Consider the following 13,755-nt stretch of genomic DNA (forward strand, 5'->3'; position numbering starts at 1 on the left):
TCACCCCACTTTCAGGGGGACATGTTTGGATGAACAATTGGCTTTTATCACAGAGGGTTTTAGGTACAAAATCCACCCTCAATAGATCAGCTTCGACATCCAGAAATCCAGTGCTACCACTGACAGCAGCAACCTCCCTTCACATAGAACAGATCTGACAAGTTGCCTGGAGGAGGTGGCTGGGATAGAGGAGGAGGCTAGGGCTGGAATCTGAGTTCTAAGAGTTACCTGCAGTAGCTAGAAGCATCTTCCACCTAGAGATGGCCTAAACTGGTGGCAAGATGGATGCAAGGTTTGGTAGAATGAAGAGCAAAAAGAGAAACAGGAAAAGGAGAAGAAGGAGAAAGAACAAGAGGAGAAAAGTGAGAGATGAGTCCCACATTTGTAAAATAAGCACTTACCTATCCTTATAACATTTTTGTCATACCCAGATTTAGGTCAGAGATTGGTGCCCAAAGCCTAGCACCTGTTTTGCTTCTCTTCCAGGATGTTTGTCTAAAGGCGTTGGACACAGAAAGAACAAAATTATGACCCATTAATAGCTAGGAAGGCACTTTATTACCCCAATTTAAAACCTAAGAAAGGCTAAGTTGTAGAACATGGCTCAGCCTGAGAAGCCCAGGCAAGGAACTCCTTCCTGTGCCCTCTAATGAATCTGAAGTTGCTAGGTAGCAGAATGAGCACTAATTCCCCACCTACTCAACCACTGCATAGATGAGGATCATAGTCATGCTTCTAGAATAAAGGTCAGCAAGCTATAGCCATAGGCTAAATCCAGCCCAACATCTATCTATCTATCTATCTATCTATCTATCTATCTATCTATCTATCTGTGAGACAAAGTCTCACTGTCACCCAGGCTGGAGTGCAGTGGCATGATCTCGGCTCACTGTAACCTCCACCTCCTGGGTTCAAGTGATTCTTCTGCCTCAGCTTCCTGAGTAGCTGAGAGTACAGGCATGTGTCACCACGCCTAGCTAATTTTTGTATTTTTAGTACAGATGGCATTTCACCATATTGGCCAGGCTTGTCTTGAAGTCCTGACCTCATGATCTGCCCACCTCGGCATCCCAAAGTGCTGGGATTACAGGTGTGAGCCACTGCATCCAGCCCCAACACCTATTTTTGTAAATAAACATGTATTGGAACATAGCCATGACCATTTGTTTGCTTTTTATCTATGACTGTTTTCACTCTACAACAGTAGAGTTGAGTATGAGTTGTTGCAACAGAGACTAACTAACAAAGCCCAAACTGCTTTCTAGTTTGCCCATTACAGAAAAGGCATTCCAACTCCAACTCTAGGAAAAGACTCACCCAGATTGACTTAACACTTGAGAGACCAGATGCAAGAAAGGTGGAACCGTGCATGAGCACTGGCCTGTTAAGAACCTGCCAATAAAACAGGGCTTATTGAGAAGCTGAATTTCTGATCAACCTGATTCAGGTTCCTCCTTGCTTAGGATGGACCTAGTAAGGAAAAGATGGGCAAAGGCAAGGCTGGTGTATTAAAATGAATGGTGAGTTCTCCTCCTGCACTGCTGACAGAGAGCTGTGTAGACTGAAGGTGTTACAAATTCAGTCTCAGAAGCAATGAAAGGGCATGAGCAGGATGTTCAGCCTATTCTACTAAATTTAGGGTAGAGACAATAATCAAAACATGGTCTGATAATCATGCTTCTGCAGCTTTTCTATAGCTGTTCCCACTCCCTTAACTGCCCGTCCTCCCTGTCAGTGAAATAACTGACTGCACCCTTCCCTGTATTTCCATACCACTTGGCTCATAACTCTTGTAAATTGTCTCAAATGTTTGTTGACTTGTCTGTCTTATTGGTGGTTTCCATCCTCTTAAACTGATTGATGACTTCTATCTCCTCCCTACCCCTAAGCTCTGGGTGTCCATGCCCAACTTCCTATTCAACATCAGCTTGGATGTCTAATAGACATCTCAAACATGGCTGCCATTTTTCTTATTTTGAACATGTTTTTTAAAAAGTGCGCAGTATTCAATGCTAGACGCTCTACTAAGTACTTTATGTACCCAAAACACAACACTTAATTCTTACCTCCCCAATCCTGCTTCTAACCCAGGCTTCTCCATCTCAATAAATAACATCTCTCTCCCCTCAGTTCTTCAAACTAATGATCTAAGGGTCAGCCTTCATTCCTCTCCTTCCTTCACAGTCAGCATCTATGGCAGATGGTGCCCTGCACACATCCACTCTACACTCACTGTTCCCATGCATGCCCACCTGATGGCTTCCTCCTGTAAGCACCTGTGACTTTTCGCCTGAGGGCTTCTTCAAGACAGAAGAATATGCACACTCTGCCCACGGAGCATGGAAGAAATGCTGGGGAGTTTCCAAGAGTTGTCTTTAACCAATACTCGATGGGAATTGATCAATAACTACCCCAACTTTGCACCATCCCCATGGTGGGATAACTCTAAGGCATGAGATGTGCCCATTGGATTAAGCCCCAGATACCCACAGTGGTAACCTGCTCATTGATGTGCCCTATATTGACTTCATTCCCTTGATTGTGCCACTTCCACATTCTCCCACCCAAACTCCCTGGGATTGTCTCCCAAACAAACTACTTGTGCCTGACTTGTTTTCTCTGAGTCTGCTTCCGAGGCAACCCAAGTGAACAACATTCAACTGAACATCCTGCAAATAATCACCTCTCATACATCCACCACCACCACCACGGTCTGAGAGTCCAAGGTACCATCATGTGTTGCCTGGAGTACTGCCATAACTTTCTTTCTTTCTTTTTTTTTTTTTTTTTGAAACGGAGTCTCGCTCTGTCTCCCAGGCTGGAGTGCAGTAGTGTGCTCTTGGCTCACTGCCAGCTCCACTTCCTGGGTTCACGCCATTCTCCTGCCTCAGCCTCCCGAGTAGCTAGGACTACAGGCACCTGCCACCATGCCCGGCTAATTTTTTTATACTTTCAGTAGAGACGGGGTTTCACCGTGTTAAGCCAGGATGGTCTTGATCTCCTGACCTCGTGATCCACCCGCCTCGGCCTCCCAAAGTGCTGGGATTACAGGCTTGAGCCACCGCGCCTGGTCACTGCCACAACTTTCTAGCAGATCTCCCTGCTTCCTCCATGGCCCTCCCAGAGCCTGTGTTCCATACATGAGCCAGATTGTACTTTGTAATACATGAATCAGATGATTCCCCTGCCCAAATCCCTCTGATGGTTTTTCATCACACTTAGAATAATGCCAATTCATTAACCAGTAATAGCGATGTCTCATATAATCTGGACTCCCCCATCCACTCTAGATACGTCCATCGCTACTTCCCTCTTCACATCACTCCAGTCCTTGAATATGGTCATTTGGTTGCTGCCTGACCATCATTGCACCTGCTGTTCCCTCTGCCTGAAAAGCACTTTCTACTTTTCTTGGTGTGACTGGCTCTTTCATATTAAGGAATTACAGTATCATGAAGGAATTACAGTATCTATCATTAGTGAAGTCCCCCTTATCTGCAGTTTTGCTTTTCATGGTTTCAGTTACCCAAGGTCAATCGCAGTCAAAAAATATTTAGATATTTAGAGAGAGAAAGACTGCATTTATATAACTTGTAGTATATTGTTGTCATTCTATTTTATTATTGTTCTTAATCTCTTCCTATGCCTAATTTATAAATTGAACTTTATCATAGGTATGTATGTATAAGAAAAAACATAGTATGTATAGGGTTCGGTAATATCCATGGTTTCAGGAGTCCCCACTGGGAGGTCTTGGAACAAATCCTCCAAAGATAAGGGAGGACTACCATAACTTAAATGTTACCTTCTTGGAGAAGCCCTCCCAGAGTGTATAATCTGAAATAATTCTCATTCCTCATCACTATTCCTTGATTCTGCTTTATTTTCATCATAGCATTTTTCATATCTAAAATTACACATTTACTTTTTCATTTGCTACATTTCCTAGTTGACTGGAAGCTCAAGGGGAACTTGTCTGTTTCTCTGTATCCCTAGTACCTAAAACAGTGCCCAGCCCATATTAGGGGCTCAGTAAGTATCTGTTGATTATATGAATGAATAATTCAATGAATGGACAAGCAATTCCCCTACTGGTCTAGATTGCAAACTCATGACACAGAAGACATCAATAACATTTGAAACAATGAACAAAAGAATAGGTCCATGGAGAGACCAAAATCTACATCCTCCCCAGGCCCCATCCAAGGACATCTATCGCTTTCCACTAGGAGGCCCATCGCAGTGGGTCTTACTTCGCCCTGTTTGTTCATCTCCACTTCCATAAAGCTCCTATCTCAGGCCACTCTAACCACTCTGTCCTTGCTTTTTAGGCCTTACCAGAGGGGCAGACAGCTTCGTGGGACACAGCCAAGGAGGATGAAAACCGCAATAAGAATCGATATGGGAACATCATATCCTGTAGGTGCCCTTCTGGGAGCTCCTAAGCTTCAGGTGTTGATGATGCAGGGGAAAAGAGGCTATGACTATTATTTACCTGGAATTTGTTATCAAATAATCTTTGCTGTCTCTAGCTTTGTATCTACATGCCAAGATGGAAGCTTTATTTCAGCCTTATTGCCATCCCTAGACTGGATGACAGAACATGGCTGATCTCAGCCAGAGGGAGCAGGCAGGGAGCTGGGTCAGGGCAGAGCAGAACCATGAAGCCTCTTGGGGAAGAACCTCTGAAGGCTGGGTCTCACTGAGCATTGCCTGCTCAATTCCTCAGGTCGGGGAAGAAGCCCAGCCAAAAGGGCTGACATACGGAAGACCCCACAGCTGGATAAAGAGATGAGCTCTGTGTTCCCAGAAGCTCCTCTAATTCAAAGGAGGACTTTGGCAGCAACCTGGGGTGAGGAGCATGGGCCCTAGCCTGTGAGGGAGGGGCTAGGAGTACCTGGGCAAGAGAACGGTGTGCCTCCAAGAAGGTGGAATCACATTGGCTGATGCTCGGAAGTAAAGGCTGATGCTCAGAACAAGCCAGTAACTCTGGCATACACCTGGGGCTTGGGGTATGCCCAGGTCAGGCCCCACAGGAGCCCAGGGCTACTCCTATAATATGAGAGACAGAGTTTAGGGCAACACAGATTCTACCTGTCCCCACTATAGTAGGGCAGGGGCTCCGAGGTGAGGGCCTGCCCTCAGGTCTGCATCAGTGCAGCTCGGGAGGTACTGAGCCTGCAGGGGAAGGCATGTTCTTACGCAGAGCTAAGGAAGGACATTGCCTTTGCTCAACAATGAGCTTTACTTTTCCTGTAGGCACCCCCAGTAAGTGACTCATTGATGAAGTCAGCCTTTAGAGTAGTTAACGCCCTCGGGAGTCAAACTGCCCAGGTTTCTATCCCAACTGTTGGGCCCTTGGAAAGTTACTTGACCTCTGTAAACTTTTGATTCCTCCCCTTTACAATGATGAAGATAATAGGAGGAGCATTGAAAGGTACATAAAACTCTTGCTACAGTGCCTGGCACCATTACTCTTAGCCACAGGGGTACTTGCTTGAGGTCACTGATGAGCAGCATGGATCTATCATTCCACCTTATTTTATTAACCAGGATTCACTGGGTACTCAGGACATGTCCTGTGGGGACATAGAATAAGGCAGGTTCATTGGGGAGAGGTGGGCATGATCAGATGTCCATGTTGGAAAGATCACTAGGGCAGCAGATATGGAAGGTATACTTGATTGGGAAGGGCTGGAGGGATCAGTCAACAGACTACTGCAGTAGTCTCACCAAGGGATGATGGGGCCTGAACAAACAGTGACAATAACTTGTGTGTGACAGGTGCATGGTATTCAGTTCTGGGGGCTAAGGAAGAGAGAGACTGCCACAGAACTGAATGTCATGCATAGGTAACACACAAGTATTGTCACTGCCAAATATTGGTAGGTACAGCCTTCAAAGTAAAATAAATACAGAGAAGACAAAGTTATCTCGTACAAAATGCTAAGCATGTATTCTAATTAGAACAGGAGTCTACAACAGCCTTTGTCTGACTCAGTGTAACCAACCTGGACCTTTTGTCATCTCACCAATGGTGTGGGGAACATCCCTTGGTCTCAGCTCACAGAGTAACCCAGTTCATCCGAAAGAAAAAAGAAAGGATCCTGAATGACAAATTATTTCTAGCACAATTCAGAGTTTTGTTTTGTTTTGTTTTGTTTTAACTGTCTAGACATTGCCTAAGAAAAAACTTGGAGGAAGAAAGAGTAAGATACAGGCAGATTGTAAAGGAAGAAAAAGGCAGAAGTTTTAGCTTAGCTGTTTCCTGTGCTGATTTAGGAATGGGCTATGAATGGTAGAACTAATCAGAAAACATTTATAATTTTTCTCTTGGAGATGGTAATTCAGACAGCAAGATTTCTTGCAAGTGAAGTGTTGAGAAGTGATATTCAAACAGTCAGCAAACATGTATTAAGACTTATGACACGTGGGCCTCCTCTAAGCAGGCCCTGTGATGGGCACTGGGAGGTGGAGCTCCTGCTCCTGGGGAGCCCCCACTCTGCCACCGAGAGCTGCTTGCCCTGTCTGGTCCCCAGCATTCTCTGCTCCTGCACTGTGGATACTGTACCCTAAAATATATAGTCACTTACCTGATAAAGCCTATGCCTGAGGCTATGAGCTTGTTTCACCCTAGCCCTGCCCTGCCTGCATCTCTTAGACTGAGGACTTTCTCCAAAGCTGGGAACGGATCCCCTGCCCAGGCACAGGCAGCCTGCAAATCCTGAAGGGTTAATACCCCCGGGAGAAGCCCTCCACCACGAAATACCCCAGCTTCTTCACCGTTCCCCTGAAGTTCCTTCCAGAGTTCCCACAGGGATGAGGATGCAGCTACCTGCAGTCCCAATGGGCTTGAAAACTCACCCTTAATAATCTGCCTTCTCTTCCCTGTCGTACATCCCCCCTTTCCTACTGGTATTCCTGTCTCCTCCTACATAAACTGCTTGGACTAAAATCTCTGTCTGAGATCTACTTCTGAGGAACCCAAATGGAGACAGAGAGAACTGAAGCACCTTGACGATACCACCTTGATGGGTTTAAATAAACCAGAATCTCCTTTCTAATTTAAGAGTCAATCATTCTGCAAGAGATCAGGGCAAGAGCAGGTCTGCATTCAGTGCTAAAAGAAGACAGTGCTGAGGTAACCAGTGAATTCAGAAAGCAGCGCAAGACATAAAGGAGAATCAAGAAAAAAAGGGAAATGGAAAAAAAAAAACAAAACCTGGAATTGAAATGGGATATGTAAAAAAGAAACAGCCCCAAGGAATGGAAAGTGTTCCTGCCCTTGTATGTGTCCCTCCCAAAGGCAAAGCCTGCCGTGGCTTGATAAATAGAAATATTCTTGGCGCAAGAAGAAAACTGGCTGTGATTAGCATCTTAAGGAACCCAGAGCACTGTGAGGCTGGAGTGGAGGACAAAGGCCCAGCCCAGGGAGAACAGAAAAGATTAAAGGGGACAAGTAGGAGGGAGGGCACTGCCTACAAATGAAACAACGAGAGACCTTGGCAAAATATCCCCTTTCTTCCAAGTGATTCTATTTAGAATTTAGTAATAGAGACAGTGGGGTTTCTAGGGAGTGTAAATGGAAAGGAAGTGAAAGGGAAGGAAATGAATGGGTAAAATAAGAACAAAGAGACCTTTGCTTCCAAGTAACTCTAGGGCAGAGACTGTTGGCAAGGGGAAATTCAAGAATCCCAAAGCATTCTCCATGTAAAGCTTTAGAGGTGCTTCCTAGACTGGCAGGGAAGGTGCTGACACTGAGAAGCTGAAGTGATCACAGGGGTTGCAAATGTTACAAAATGAGGCCCTCTTCGGGGATCAGTTCTTTATAAAGGTGTAATCTAGATGTAGAAAGACTACAAGGGATAGTGCAGTACCAAAATTCGATCCTCAGACCACGAAGGATTCGGTAGGGAGGGGTTACCAGGACCCAAAGAGAGATGACCTGACCAGAGGTGGGTGCGACCTTTGGTGGCAAGGCAGCCACCCATGGTGACCCCACCAAGGGGTGCTGGAGGAGTAAGTACCTCCATCACACTCTCCTCCCTCCACCCAATATTCTGCCTGTGCTTTCCATTGGCTGAGCCCAACCAGAATCCAGAGAACAGGGGATCTGTTGACCTAATCCAGTGGTTCTCAAAGTATAATGCCTACAGCAGTGACATTAGCATTACCTGGGAACTCATTGGAGGTACTAATTCTTGGGCTCCACCCCAGACTTACTGAATCAGAAATTCTGAGGACAGAGTCGAGCAATCTGTATTTCTAAAAGCCCTCCAGGTGATGGTGATGCATGTGCAACTTTGAGAATGTCCATTCTTGGCCATAGCAATCAGCCTCCTGGATTAGAGAGCCAGATGAAGTGGAGAGGCGGTCTGTGGGCACACAGGATATCAGTACATTTTCTGAGACTTATCTTCTCCCAATCTAGGAAAACCCACTGGGCTCAGGTGTATTGGGGTCTTAGACATGAGGTGAGGCGGGACCAGGTTTTCATCCCAGTTCTATTGTTTACTTTCAGCACAATCACTTCACCTCCCCCACCTTTAGGTTCTCACCCGTCAGATGGCTCTAGGGCAGCTCTCAGGATGGAGAGGCCAAATTAAGCTGAATGATTATTAAATCTGAATCTTGTGTGGCCCCTTAAGTCACAGACTTTTAAGTCTAGATGAGTTAGTGTAGCCTTTTTGAGTTCACAGGCAAGAAGAGATGGCCCAGAGATGGACTGTGCCCTGCCCAAGGGCTCACAGCAAGTCTGTAGAACAGCCATGACCAGAGCTGTGGTCTCTTGCCTGCCAGGGTGGCACATATTCCTTACCAAAGAATCCTCTCTGCATCAAGTCACATCCGTGTTCTTGGGGGAGAATGTGTTGCTAAGGCCCAACCTCAGAGCAGATGAGCTCTTCAGAGAGGCCCATCTTTTCCAGAAGGAGGTGGGGCTATGGAGTGCAGAGAGGACTCTCACTCCTAGTGATGAACTCAGGTTCAAAACAAAACCCAGAGGCCTTTTCTCACAGCAGGTTTCTCTGCTGATTCCTGGGGAGACAGAGCTGGGGGTGACAGAATGGGTGCCTTGTTCAATGCTCCTGACTCTTAGCCTCCATTTTTCTTCACTTTCTCTGAGGGTGGCCATTGCCTGGGTCCTACAGATGCCTTGTGGTGCAGAAATCATTGGCACCCTGCCATATCCCCACTCACTCACTACTTGCATGTGTGCTAGTGCTAATTCAAATTGCCAGCAGCATGTTTGCTTCTTTTCCTAAGGACTTTTTCTGGCCACTGGAGCCTTCTCTGCCTTCTTGCAGGGCAGGCCCAAAGAGCCAGAATATTAAATGTCCCCAGAACCTTCCCTCAATTAATGACTGATGGAAGTGGGTATATACCTACCCCAGCTCCCTCTCTGCTTAGGTGGAATGACTCCCAGAGCTCCTCAGCCGAATTAAGCCTCAATTGGCTACAATGGCAACTTGCTGAATGACACACCCCTATTAGATTTCTTCTTTCTCTGTCTCACTTCCCACTCCCCTCCTGGTTTTTCCTGGGATCACCCCCCACACCAACCACTTGCATCCAAATACATATCTCATGTTCTTCTTCTGAAGAAATCCAAATAAGAAACCTCCCTCCCTTCCTTCAGAAAGGCCCCTCAGTGGGGCAGTGCCTGGATGGCATCCTTAGGACACAGGTGGTCCTCTCTTGGTGCTTGCCCCTCTCAACTTCAGTCCCCTTCAGTCCCTCAAAGGTTGCATCTACTGGAGCAGCTCCTCCTAGAACCTCACAAAGGGGAGTTTTCCAATTTCAGCCAGCATGGATCTGGCAGGACAAGGAGGTACACAGAATGTCGGGCTGTCTCTGTGTCATGCCCAAGCCAGCCTCTCTTGATAATGGTAATTCAATCAAGATTGAATGTGCAGACCTTTAGCTTCAATGAGGTACCCAGGCAGTCTCAGCAGAATTACCTGCCTCCACCTTATCCACTTTTGCAAGATGATGGCATTAACATTTCCAATACTTGTAGGAAATGGTTTTTCAGCTCCACAATTCATTGTAATGAGTCAAATCTCTTTTCTCTGGAAAAAAAATGCTCTGTTCTTTACCCTCTGTAGTGCCCAGAAGACAGGAAGAAAGAATATCAAGTATCCAAATAATCTTCTCTCCCCAGCCCCACCTCTTTGAAGTGATTCTCTCTTTAAGTGGATGTGGATTGAGGTGACAGGTTTACTGGGTTATCTTTGATGATGGAGGGAAGGAGAAGGAGTTATGGTTTGTTCTGAGAGTTAGAACTGTATGAAGGAGGAAAGTGAACCCTCTCTCTGGGGTGGCCATGAGACCTTAGTGGGATGAGGACCAATGTTGGGGACTGAGAGCTTGGAGGAAAGTGGGAGCTGGAGAGGTGTGGCATAGAAGGGTATGGAGGTCCTGGATCTCAGCGTTCCAGGAGGAGTGAGGACCCTACAACTCTATAAAGAAGGCCTCATCCCTATACCTTCCGAGTTATTAAACTTTTTGGAGCCTTGAATTTCTCATTCATGAAATGGGAGGATGATATAGACCTCACAGGGTTACTATGAGAATCAAATGGCATAGCATCCCTATGGCATTTGATAAGTGGCTGGAACATCTTACACTTTCCACACAGCTAAATTTCTGTATCCCACCACCTGGCACAAGGTGAGTCTGTAGTCTTATGGCCCATTTCCAGTAAGATCTGGTCTTTCCCAAGACAGATTGAAGTGAATAACCAGAGCACCTCTATGCTAAATCACTAAACATTGGTCTGTATACTCAAACCTGAACGTGTATCAGAATCACCTGGAGGGCATATTGAAATGCATATTGCTGGGCCCCACCCCACAGTTTCTGATTCAGTAAGTCCGGGCTGGGGCCCAAGAATTTCCATTTCAAACAAGTTCCCAGGTGCTGCTGATGCCATTGGCCCAGGTCTAGAATAAAAACAAAACTGAATTTATATATTTGTGTTAATTTCTTACGACATACCAGGTGGGTTCATGTTTTACATCTTTTAATCCTTGCAGCAAGTCTTCACAGATATATATGATTTGAATGTTATAGCTGGGTAAATAAAGGCTCAGGGGAGGTGGTAACCTCCCCCAGGTGATATGGTTAGGGTGTGACAAGCCTCATGTCTGCCTTCAGACCCCACCCAATCCATAACCTCCCTTCTGCTAAAGGCAAGAATTGGCTGCCAGTCTTTAGAAGGGATGGGCTGGGTCTACAGGTGTGGTGAGGGATCAGCTATGAGGAGAGGAAGAATTTGAGCCCAGGATCCAGGTGCAACCGCCAGCTTGGATGGAGGAGTTCTTTGAACATGCAAAGGCCCTGTGGTCAGAGTGAACATAGTGCATTTGAGCAACTGAAAGAAGACCACAGTTATCAGAGCAGTATGTGAAGCTGGCGAGAGAAGTAGGTCCCAAACCATCAGACCATGCAAGACATTGCGGGGTGTGCTAGGCTTTGTCCTCTGTCAGTGGTGTTCTGTAGCTGACTCATACCAGCTTGCAAGAGCAGATTGTTAAATTTTCAGGAATTTTGTGAGGTGGTTGATGCTATGTTGGTAGCTTCAAATCGGTCATGGTGCGAGTATTTACACCGCAGAAATCAGCAGATATTACTGATAAGGGCCTTTTTTCCCACAGGGAGCTGTTTGTTAAACATTTACCAGCATACCACTGGTCTTTGACCTCAAGCAAGGAACAGCAGATTGATTGCAAACTGAGTGATGATGTTCCCCTAGACTTGTGTTAAAGGGAGCTCTTTGAATCTATGTGTCTTGGTACCATGTCTCCCTTCTACCTTCTGCCACCAGTTCCCTCCTCCCCACAGCCAGCTCTTGCCCATCTCTCACCTCAACTGAGAGCCGGGGGAGCCAGGCACCTGCACCTTCCTCTCGCCTCATTGAGGAGTTTGCTTCTCCTCCACATGACTCTTCTTAACTCCTCTCCTTGTCTTGAATATCAAACAAGGAGTACCAAATTAGCTGTTTTTCAAGCTTGCAAAATGTAGATAGAGCATAATGAACATTCTGGGCTGCTTGTAAATTACCTCGTATAAACGCCTTCACATCGCCTGCCGCCCCATCTTTCTCCATGTGCATGTGGGTAAACACAATTTTTTATCCTTCTAATTATATAAAGTTAGAAGAAGGGGACACAGAATAATATTAGCATCTCCCAAAAGGAATAAATAAACCATGAGGACACTGCCACTCCTTGCAATGCCTTTCTGGTGCACCTACAGCTGAATTCCACCCTTTAGTGAACACACACAATAGTTCTTTGCCTCTGCAGATAGATGGATCTGTATTTGGTACAGAGGGCAAGTGGAGAGCACCAAGTTTCTAAGTATCTCTGCTATTAGCTCACTGCCTGCCTCACATTCAGCCCCAAAACCATCATTTATTAAGCACCTGCTGTGTACCAGGCATTGTCCTAGCATTTTTCTTTAGAGCAGTTTTAGGTTTACAGAAAAGTTGAGCAGAAAGTACATCATTCCCGTGTACTCCCTCCCACCCACATACTGTTTCCCCTATTATTAACATCTTGCATTAGTGTGGTACATTCATTACAATTAAATAATATTGATTTATTATTATTAGCTAAAGTCCATAGTTTATTCAGGTTTGCTTTTTATGTTGTACAGTTCTATAGGATTTGACAAATTTACAATGACATAATCTACTATTGCACTATTGTATAGAATAGTTTCACTGCCTTAAACATCCTCTATGCTTCACCTATTCATCCTTCCCTCCTCCCAAGCCCCTGGAAACTACTGATCTTTTTACTGTGTCTAGAGTTTTATCTTTTTCCAGAATGTCACATAGAATCATATAGTATGCAGCCTTTTCAGATTGGCTTCTTTCACTTAGCAATATGCATTTAAGTTTCCTCCATGTCTGTTGTGGCTTGATAACTCATTTCTGCTTCTCGCTGAACCATACGCCATTGTATGGATATCTAATGAATGCTCCTTGACTTACAGTGAGGTTATATCCCTATAAACCCATAAGTTTAAAATATCATAAGTCAAAAATGCATTTAATATACCTAACCTGCCAAACATCATAGCTTAGCCTAGCCTACGTTAAACATGCTCAGAACACTTATATTAGCCTATAGTTGGGCAAAATCATCTAATACAAAGTGTATTTTATAATAAAGTGTTGAATATGTCAGGGAATTGATCGAACACTGTACCAAAAATTAAAAACAGAATGGTTATATGTGTACTCAAATTATGGTTTCTACTGAATGCATGTTGCTTTGGAACTATCATAAAGTCAAAAAAATCCTAAGTCTAATCATCCCAAGTGAGGGACCGTCTGTACCACAATTTGTTTATCCATTCACCTATTGAAGGACATATTGGTTGCCTCCAAGATTGTGCAGTTTGAAGTAAAGCTGCTATAAACATCCATGTGCAGGTTTTCCTGTGGACGTAAGTTTTCACCTCATTTGGGTAAATAGCAAAAAGTGCAATTGCTGGATATAGTATGGTAAGAGTATGTTTAGTTTTATAAGAAACTGTCAAACTGTCTTCCAAAGTGGCTGTACCATTTTGGATTCCCACCAGCAATGAATGACAGGTCTTGCTGTGCCACATCCTCCCCAGCCTGTGGTGTTGTCAGTGTTTTGGATTTTGGCCATACTAATATGTATGTAGTGGTATCTTGTTTTAATTTGCAATTTCTTAGTAACACATGATGTTAAACATCTTTTCATATGCTTATTTGCC

At 44.9% G+C, this 13,755-nt stretch overlaps 1 protein-coding gene across 4 annotated transcripts in view; it reads left to right on the forward strand.

Moving 5' to 3' along the window:
- Positions 1 to 13,755, forward strand: part of PTPRT (protein tyrosine phosphatase receptor type T) — a 1,129,549-nt gene that overhangs the window by 1,055,546 nt on the left and 60,248 nt on the right. For all 4 annotated transcript variants that reach the window (XM_030825446.1, XM_030825445.1, XM_030825447.1 and 1 more), the window contains one exon: positions 4,332 to 4,419. In XM_030825446.1, the coding sequence (XP_030681306.1) occupies positions 4,332 to 4,419 (88 nt within the window). The remainder of the gene's footprint in view (positions 1 to 4,331; positions 4,420 to 13,755) is intronic.

This window comes from Nomascus leucogenys, chromosome 13, assembly GCF_006542625.1.
Source record: "Nomascus leucogenys isolate Asia chromosome 13, Asia_NLE_v1, whole genome shotgun sequence".
Taxonomy (NCBI): domain Eukaryota; kingdom Metazoa; phylum Chordata; class Mammalia; order Primates; family Hylobatidae; genus Nomascus; species Nomascus leucogenys.